The 10,613-nt window shown below is 41.6% G+C and overlaps 1 protein-coding gene across 3 annotated transcripts in view; it reads left to right on the top strand.

Moving 5' to 3' along the window:
* LOC133654075 (tRNA (guanine(6)-N2)-methyltransferase THUMP3-like) overlaps positions 1 to 10,613 on the top strand; it is a 28,107-nt gene that overhangs the window by 12,113 nt on the left and 5,381 nt on the right. For all 3 annotated transcript variants that reach the window (XM_062054088.1, XM_062054073.1, XM_062054079.1), the window contains one exon: positions 9,815 to 9,945. In XM_062054088.1, the coding sequence (XP_061910072.1) occupies positions 9,815 to 9,945 (131 nt within the window). The remainder of the gene's footprint in view (positions 1 to 9,814; positions 9,946 to 10,613) is intronic.

Genomic DNA, 10,613 nt, shown 5'->3' with positions numbered 1-10,613 from the left:
ATTTTTATTCATACTGGGCCACACTGGGGGGTCTCTGTTTATTTGAGGGCCACACGGCAGTTACGGTAACAGTAATTCTACATTTATTTAACGATATTGTTACACAATTGCTTATGCATTTGATCATTATATGTTTACATACACTGTTGAAAAAACCCTGTAGATCTTCTGGTAAAAAAAAAAAAATGGCAGCCTAATCGCATGAATTTTACTGTAAAACTATGGTGGTTTTTACAGTTTAATTTTTTTTTAACTAGAAAATAGAAAAACAGTTAAACTGTTTTTTTACAGTAAAACTTTGGGGATTGAGCCTCCAGTTTTATACCATAAAATATATTGTAATTTTTACAGTGTACACTTTGATGGATAACTTTCTTTGAAATCATAAGTCAAGCAGATATTTAAGTATTTATTTTTAATGTACTAATTTGTTAATTGGTTCTGGACCAGGCAGCGATAAATGAATTTCCGCAAATTAGAAATAATTAACTATGAATCACATATTTTCATAGCTGGAGGATATAAAAAAACAAACATGCAATATGTCTAATAATGCCTGGATTATTGTATCGTCGTGAGTTTTACTAGAAACATGTATGTATATGTATATATATGTTTATGTATGTGTATATATATATATATATATATATATATATATATATATATATATATATATATATATATATACATACGATATATACATATATATATATACGAATACATATATTAGGGCTGCAACTAACGATTAATTTGATAATCGATTAATCTGTCGACTATTACTTCGATTGATAATCGGATAAAAGAGACAAACTACGTTTCTATCCTTTCCAGTATTTTATTGAAAAAAAACAGCATACTGGCACCATACTTATTTTGATTATTGTTTCTCAGCTGTTTGTACATGTTGCAGTTTATAAATAAAGGTTTATTTTAAAAAAAAAATATATATATATTTTTCTTATTTTTAAAAAGCCTCTGCGATGCGCATAGCATAGATCCAACGAATCGATGACTAAATTAATCGGCAACTATTTTTATAATCGATTTAATCGATTAGTTGTTGCAGCCCTAATATATATATATATATATATATATGTATATATATATACAGGTATATATACATATGTATATATATATATATATATGTATATATATATATATATGTATATATATACAAACCCAGTTTCCATATGAGTTGGGAAATTGTGTTAGATGTAAATATAAACGGAATACAAAGATTTGTGAATCATTTTCAACCCATATTCAGTTGAATATGCTACAAAGACAACATATTTGATGATCAAACTGATAAACTTTTTTTTTTTTTGCAAATAATCATTAACTTTAGAATTTGATGCCAGCAACACGTGACAAAGAAGTTGGGAAAGGTGGCAATAAATACTGATAAAGTTGAGGAATGCTCATCAAACACTTGTTTGGAACATCCCACAGGTGTGCAGGCTAATTGGGAACAGGTGGATGCCATGATTGGGTATAAAAATAGCTTCCCAAAAAATGCTCAGTCTTTCACAAGAAAGGATGGGGCGAGGTACACCCCTTTGTCCACAACTGCGTGAGCAAATAGTCAAACAGTTTAAGAACAACGTTTCTCAAAGTGCAATTGCAAGAAATTTAGGGATTTCAACATCTACGGTCCATAATATCATCAAAAGGTTCAGAGAATCTGGAGAAATCACTCCACGTAAGCGGCATGGCCGGAAACCAACATTGAATGACCGTGACCTTCGATCCCTCAGACGGCACTGTATCAAAAACAGACATCAATCTCTAAAGGATATCACCACCTGGGCTCAGGAACACTTCAGAAAACCACTGTCACTAAATACAACATCCAGAAATAATATTATTTGTTATTTTACGGTAATGTGTTAATAATTTCACACATAAGTCGCTCTTGAGTATAAGTCGCACCCCCGGCCAAACTGACTTATAGTCCGAAAAATACGGTGTATATATATATATATATATATATATATATATATATATATATATATATATATATATATATATATATATATATATATATATATATATTTATCTTAAGGTTGTCCATCGTATCCGATGACGACAATCCATCTCTATGTTTTGTGAGTCCTCATGTGGCTGAATAGTCCAATCCGTGATCCACATGATCTGCCGCAAACAGAGCAGGTGAAGGCACTGACTGAGGGTGCAGGTGTGGCAATGGCTTCATGCCTTCTTTGACGCTTCCTGGCTCGTTGACCACTTCGGTCCTCCTCAAGCTTATGAACTCCTTGTTGGAGGAGCTGCCGCCAGGTGGAACGTTGGACTGCAGTGTCCTCCAGCTGGGTCGGGTTCAGGCCGCATTTCTTCATGACAGTCTTCATTTGATCTTTATAACGCTTTTTTGGGCCTCCTGCCAAGCGGTGACCAAGATGAAGCTGACCATAAAGCACCTTGCGTGGTAAGCGTTCTTTTGGCATCCTGATAACGTGGCCTAGCCAGCGAAGTTGGTGCTGGGTGACTGTAGCCTCCACACTGGTGCAGTTGGTTTTGCAGAGTATTTCAGTGTGGGGGACTCTGTCCTTCCAGGATATCCCCAGGATGCATTGTAAGCACCTGATGTGGAAGGCCTCAAGCATCCTGAGGTGGCGGCTGTACAGGGTCCACGCTTCACAGCTGTAGAGGAGGGTCGTCATGACCACAGCTAAATAGACCGCTACCTTGGTATGTAGCTTAAGGTCTTTGTTCTGGAAGACCCTTCCCCTGAGTCTGCCAAAAGATGCTGACGCCTGCTTGATCCGGTTTTGAACCTCCCTGTCGATACTGCAATCGTCAGAGAGAAAGCTGCCAAGGTATTTGAAAGAGTCCACTACTGCTAGTGGTTTATTGTCGATGGTGAAGGTTGGTGGATGAGGTGGAGGAGTGGATGCCCACTGGCATATTACCTCGTTTTTTGCCACGTTGACAGAGAGGCCCAGTCTGCCATAAGCACTTGCAGCGGCTGAGAGGGTAGCTTGCAGCGCTTCCGGTGTGTGGGCCACAACTGCGCAGTCATCTGCGTATTGGAGTTCGATGACTTGCACTGGTGTGACTTTTGTGACTGCTTGGAGCCTCCGGATGTTAAACAGGTTCCCGTCAAGTCGGAAGTCGACGGTAACGCCACTGCCCTTCTTGATCCTCTCATGAAGCAGCAGTGTCACACACAGGAGGAAGATATTAAACAAGACTGGAGCAAGAACACATCCCTGGCGTACACCGGTGCACACCTTAAAGGGTTCTGATTCCTGGCCGCCAGTAGTCACACGTGACATCATCCCTTCATGGAATTGCCTTAGGATGTTGACAAACTTCTGTGGGCAGCCGAACTTCAGGAGGATATTCCAGAGAAGCTCTCTGTTGACAGTGTCAAAAGCCTTCGACAGATCAATGAAAGCAACAAAGAGGTCCTGGTGCTGCTCCCTACATTTCTCCTGAAGCTGCCGTGTTGTGAACACCATGTCCACAGTGCTCCTGTTCTTCCTGAAACCACATTGTGACTCCGGCAACAGGTCTTCCGTGATGTTGTTCACCAGCCTGTGTAGCATGACTTTAGCCAAGACTTTACCAGCAACCGCCAGAAGTGAAATGCCACGACTGTTTCCACAGAGGGACTTGTCCCCCTTGCCTTTGTAGATGGTGATAATATTGGCATCTCTCCACTGCTGAGGGACAGTTTCATGCTTCCACACTTTGCTGATGACAAGGAAAAGGGCACGGATGGAAAGGTAGCCTCCTTGCTTGAAGATCTCTGCAGGGATGCTGTCAGGACCAGGGGTCTTGTTGTCTTTCAGAGACCTTATTGCACACTTAACCTCTCCAAAGGTTGGTGGAAGGTCAAGGTAATGGATGGTTGGGTAGTCAGGTAGGTCCTCCAGAACTGAGGGGTCTGTTGGGGCGGGCTGATTTAGCAGAGTTTCAAAATGTTCTGCCCATCTTTTGGTGATGAGCTTGTGGTCTTTTATGAGGGTTGTACCATCGTTAGACTTTAGCGGGGAGACCGCGCAGTTTCTTGGGCCGTAGATGGTTTTCATTGCATCGTAAAAGTTGTGCATATCATTTTTGTTGGCATGAGATTGTATTTCAGCTGCCTTTGATATCCACCACTCATTCTTCAGGGCACGCAATTTAGACTGCAGCTCCCTTCTGGATGTTTGCCATTGCTGTCGGAGCACAGCTGAAGTGGGGTTGTTGAGTACAGCATTGTGTGCAGTGTGCATGTGTTTGAGCATGGTGGTTATTGTGGCTGTGTTGTCATCAAACCAGTCCTGATGCTTTCTGCGCTTATAGCCAATGGATTGGGATGCTGCCTCATAGAGCCTGGAGCTGATAGAGGTCCATTTGTCGTCAATGGAGTCATCACTCTCCAGAATATGCTCGATGTCTTCCAGGTTTTTGGCCAGAGAGAGACGGAGATTGTCCCGAGCCATAGGATCTGCTAACCGGGTACAGTCAAGCCTCTTCTTCCCTGACTTTTGAAGACGGATAGCAGGCCGTACTTGCACCCGGAGCCTGGTTATGATGAGCCGGTGGTCGGTCCAACACTCAGCTCCTCTCATTGCACGAGTTAGTGTTACGTCTTTTATGTCTGAGCGTCTCACAATGGTGTAATCAATCAGGTGCCAATGTTTGGAGCGTGGGTGCATCCAGGATGTTTTGTGCTTATTTTTTAGTTGGAAGATGGTGTTTGGTCAAGTCATGCTCAGCACAGAGGCTTAGCAGCCGTAGGCCGTTTGCATTGGCTTGTCCAATAACATGCCTGCCAATAACACCACTCCACACCTTGTTGTCCTTCCCCACTCTGGCATTGAAATCGCCCAACAAAAAGATCTTGTCCTCCTTAGGTGTGCGACGGAGGGCCTCATCTAATGCCCGGTAGAAGCGGTCTTTAACCTCTTCCTTTGATGGTAGCGTCGGTGCATAGGCACTAAGAAGGGTGGCATATATTTTCTTAGCCAGAGGGATCCTGAGTGACATGAGCCTTTCACTTATGCCAACCGGTGCTTCTGGGAGTTTTGGTAGGAGGCTGTTTTTTATTGCAAGTCCCACACCATGCTGATGCTCGCCTCCTGGAGGGTATCCTTTCCAGAAGAAAGTGTAACCTTGCCCTTCTTCCTTCAGGGATCCTTCATCCAGGAGTCTGGTTTCACTAAGTGCAGCAATATCAACATTGTAGCGGTTAAGTTCCGCTGCAATGAGTGCAGTTCTGCGCTGGGGTCTATCAGTGGTAACGCTAGTGTCCAGGAGTGTCCTTATGTTCCAAGATGCCAGTTTAAGAGGGATTATTTTCTTTGCTTTATTTCGACCGCGGAGTGGAATTCCCGACAGGTGCGGTAGTCTGTCCAGGATAGTTTTGAGTGGGCAATGTCTGGGCCACCTTTTCTAGGCCTTTCCCCAGTTGGGGTGAGCAGTGCAATCCTAAATAGGGCTGCTCAGGCGTACAGGGGTCTGCCGAGAGCAGCTGCCACTCAATTTCAGCTACTAGCGACCATAGATAGCCCTGTACCGCTGGTGTGCAGGGTTCTGACTAGGAGCTTCCGGTGCATTCATACCTGCTCCCGTTATCAGACACCCCATCGCCACCAGACTTTGTTTCATTTCCGGTAGCTGGTCTCACCGAGGCAGAGATGAATACCTGCGCAGAGGAGCTTGTTTAAAGTGCCACCGGGGGTGCGCATGTCCCAGCAGCACTTCTTCACTGTGAGAGGGTGGGATCCGGTGGCAAGGGGAACCCAGGACGACCGGCACTCTTCCACAGTTGCAGGAGGCCGCCGGAGCTCCAGTTTTTTGGAGGACCGCCTATCGTGTGCCGCCAACCACGTTGCTTTTCTTTCGGGGTGTGCTCCCCTAGCCTTTGTCTTCCTAGACTTACCCACAAGGCAGCGGGTCTTCGCCGTATCCCTGGCTAGGGGGCAGTCAGGTACTAGGCCTTTGCCAAGGGCCACCTGGGGTAACAGTGGTTAAGGGGTTAACCTCCTAGTGCCCCAAGACCCCCCAAAGAAGAGCCTCCACTGCCGGATGCACTTTAACGTCATGCCCAGGACATACATACATACATACATACATACATACATACATACATACATACATACATACATACACACATACATATATATGTGTGTGTGCTTATGTATGTATACATATGTGTGTGTGTGTATATATATATATATATATATATATATATATATATATATATATATATATATATATATATATATATATATATATATATATATATATATATATATATATATATATATATGTGTATGTATATATACAGGGGTAGAGTGGCCGTGCCAGCAATCGTTGCTGGTTACTGGGGTTCAATCCCCACCTTCTACCATCCTAGTCACGTCCGTTGTGTCCTTGGGCAAGACACTTCACCCTTGCTCCTGATGGGTGCTGGTTAGCGCCTTGCATTGCAGCTCCCGCCATCAGTGTGTGAATGTGTGTGTGAATGGGTGAATGTGTGTGTGAATGGGTGAATGTAGAAATAATGTCAAAGCGCTTTGAGTACCTTGAAGGTAGAAAAGCGCTATACAAGTATAACCCATTTATTATTTATTTATTTATTCCCGCAGCGCTTTGTTGTTAAGGCGGCCGCATTAACAACAAAGAGCCACCGCCTAAACTAAAGTCTTAACAAGCTGCTCCGCTTAGTTCTGCCTCTGCCAGTAAGTCTCTGCAGCACCCACCCAGCATTGTCCCAGCCACAGAACTATCTGATTGGTTACACGCAGAGCGGTAACAGCCAATCAGCAGTGCGTATTCAGAGCGCATTTAACAGCCAATCAGCAGTGCGTATTCAGAGCGCATTTAACAGCCAATCAGCAGTGCCTATTCAGAGCGCATGGCATCAGTGCTCCTGCGGTGTGGTGAGCAGATAGGTGTTAAGCAGGTGAGCATAAAGCAGCGGACTCTCTCCAAATTATAATAAACACCTCCCAGTCAACTACTAGTAACATCACTATGAGCCCTTTGACATTCTAGAAACATAAGCGGCAGCTCAGCTCGCTCGCAGTCCTTGAGGTGAATGCTAATTAGCTTTTAGCGTAACGTTAGCTCACTGTGCGGTGTGTGTGCGTGCATGCGTGTGTGTGTGTCTGTCTGAGAGAAAGACAAGCATTATTGACTTAGAGTTAACAACTAAGTTATTTCACTTTACCTTTTACTGTGTTGATTGAGCTGTGTTGAAGCAGAAAAAACGACATTATGTTAAATGAAGAGTTTCCTGAAGCTGTCTCTGATAGTTGATATAATAATGCAACTGCATCTTAAAGCCTACATGAACTCCATGGTGTTCAGGGATGAATAGTCTCTCCTATTGCTATTGTACTATTTTTCAGCTATAGTTACATTAATCATTAGTAATGTAGCAGCCTAGTTTTGAATGGCAGGGTCCCTGCTATTACATGTTGATAAAAATATAACATTTACATAGTAAAAATCTACTACGGGCTTCCCAAATGCTGTAATAAATTAAGCATGACTAGTTGAACATATGTCAGCATGTGGCATAATAATGACATACTTAGTATCTCAGGTAACTAGGACTGTTTTGTTTTTACTTTTTTGGAAAAAATATCGAGATATATATCGTATATCGCCATTTAGCAAATGGAGCGGAAAACACAACCAAAAATTGTAGGCTTCTTCACGCGACAAAGCCGGCTTACTTCACCGCAGTCTGTCGTCTATTGCCCCCCCAGGCTGTGGTGGCAGCGACGAGGTGGAGACGGGATGGCGACAGGCCGAGTTACACCGATCCTTAGTCCCACCCACCCCCTTCTGTTTGCCGGAGAGACACCACCTTAATATATATATATATATATATATATACCGGTATATATATATATATATATATATATATATATATATATATATATATATATATATATATATATATATATATATATACCATCCTAGTCACGTCCGTTGTGTCCTTGGGCAAGACACTTCACCCTTGCTCCTGATGGCTGCTGGTTAGCGCCTTGCATGGCAGCTCCTGCCATCAGTGTGTGAATGTGTGTGTGAATGGGTGAATGTGGAAATACTGTCAAAGCGCTTTGAGTACCTTGAAGGTAGAAAAGCGCTATACAAGTATAACCCATTTATTATTTATTTATATATATATATATATATATATATATATATATATATATATATATATATATATATATATATATATATATATATATATATATATATATATATATATATATATATATATATATATATATATATGTATGTATGTATATATATATATACATACATATATATATATATGTATATATATACATACATATATATACATATATATATATATATATATATATATATATATGTATGTATATATATGCATATATATATATATATATACATACATATATATACATATATATATATATATATATATATACTGCTTAACATTTTAACATGGACCAACTAGGGGTGTAACGGTACGTGTATTTGTATTGAACCGTTTCGGTACGGGGGTTCCGGTTCGGTTCGGAGGTGTACCGAACGAGTACACATGCTAGCATCGACCGGGCTAGAACAACATGTAAAAGCCAGAGCTGGAAGACCCTCATGCCTCGTTAAGATCTCCCGTTTGGGAACACTTTGGCTGCGCGATACAACAATGCAGGACGGAGGTTTGCCGACATTGTTCAGCAGCTGCTTCTGACAACACATCAAACATGTGTTGCACCTTTCCTGCTTCCGGCTCCCAGACCGTGTTCGAGGAGCGCAGGGGAGACACTCCACCAGGGCTGATGTATTCTCGGGGCCAACACCCTTCACTCTACCCGGCAGTTGGTCTCCACAGCTCCGGACTCCAGGGTAAATGACGAGTCCGGCGATTAGTTGCAAATCGTGGCTTTATTGAGGTCTTGCACACAGCCAATCCAACAAAACACTAGCCACTCCACCCACTCGCTACCGCTCCCTCACCTTGCTCGCCCACACACTCACCTCACATGCTGTCACATATTAAAGGGTCATACGCTACTCTCATAACACATGCTAACCCATTTGAAGCGTCACCACCGCATTCAAGCAGCCTCTCCTCGGCGAGTCAGGCAGGGCTAAAGCAATAACAAATGTTTTTATAGCAGCAGATATAAGTCCATATTACATTAAAAACTAGATTTTGACCCACTTCTATGGTGGAAGAACAATGAGCCCATGTATCCTCTTACTGCCAAGTTAGCCAGGCTGGGGGGGGGAAAGAAAAGTGAATCTGAGGCTGAGTTGACTTGAAACTGTTTAATGTTGCACTTTTTATATGTAGAAGAAAAGTTTTGTCATTTTATTTAATCTGAGCAACAACTTGAGGCAGTTTAATGTTGATTAACGTGGAACCCTATTGGGGTGTTACCATTTAGTGGTCAATTGTACAATTCTACTAATAAAAGTCTCAATCAATCAATCATAAAAAGCACTTTATATGTAGAAAGGTTTTGTTAAAAAAACATTCTGAGCCTTATCTTATTTAGTTTTTATTTTATATATGTTGACCACATTAACCCTGGCAATGGACCCTGCGTGTATATGTATGTTATGCCATTGTTTACACATTTGGTAAATAAATAACCAAAAATTTATATTTTGTTGTTTTCTTACTGTACCGAAAATTAACCGAACCGTGACCTCTAAACCGAGGTGCATACGGAATCGAAATTTTTGTGTACCGTTACACCCCTAGGACCAAACTAAGTTGACATTATTATTTTGATGAAGCTCTTGCATTGAATGAATTGGATGTCATATACATGTATGTGTTCTCCTGCAGGTCTTACTAAATATACATGATGTTGAGATAGTTGTCGGCATCGCGCTCACTGAAGAGAGTCTTCACAGAAGGAACATCAGTCACTTTGGACCCACTACATTGAGGTCCACCTTGTGCTATGGTATGCTCAGGTAAAGTTTCCAGTTTTGTTTTTGTACCTGCGATCTTACCTGACACTACACAGAAGGCTTTGTGTACAGTATATAATGAATACAATGTTTCATGAATCATATTAAATGGTGGCTATGACAAAAAAAATAAGTAAGCCAGAATTGGAATATTACCAGTTCATTTTTGAGCCACAAGAGGGTACAAGTGGCCTATTCTATTACTGACAGTCACTGTTATGATTGTGCCACACATACAGTACTCACCACATCACGCGTTAAAGTTTGAGGCTATACTGTCACATAATTTTTTTAAAGCATATTCTACGTATTTATTGCCTAAATTAGTCATTTTCTAAGCCTAAAAAAATTGCCAAATGAGCTAAAAAAATCCACTAAATGAAAGCAAACCATGCGCTGTTCAGTATCATGGCCACTGATTGGCTCAGCCTTACTGTATTGGATAAAAAGTACAAGTGACTATGTTGGTGTTGTTTCATGTCTAGAGGTCATACTGTACCAGTGTTTCTTAACCATAGGGCCGCGGTTGGGCCGCGAGCGTCCCAAAGAATGTAATATGTTTGCTGTGGTCTGTATAGGTAGCAGCGGTACTCAGTTGTAATACAATTTTCCATCACTTGTGGCAGTAATCACAGTATAAAACAAACAGAAGAAGTCTGGCGCTATTTACT

This window comes from Entelurus aequoreus, linkage group LG01, assembly GCF_033978785.1.
Source record: "Entelurus aequoreus isolate RoL-2023_Sb linkage group LG01, RoL_Eaeq_v1.1, whole genome shotgun sequence".
Taxonomy (NCBI): domain Eukaryota; kingdom Metazoa; phylum Chordata; class Actinopteri; order Syngnathiformes; family Syngnathidae; genus Entelurus; species Entelurus aequoreus.
Note: the sequence above shows the minus strand (reverse complement) of the source record. Positions and strands in the feature narration are given on the sequence as shown.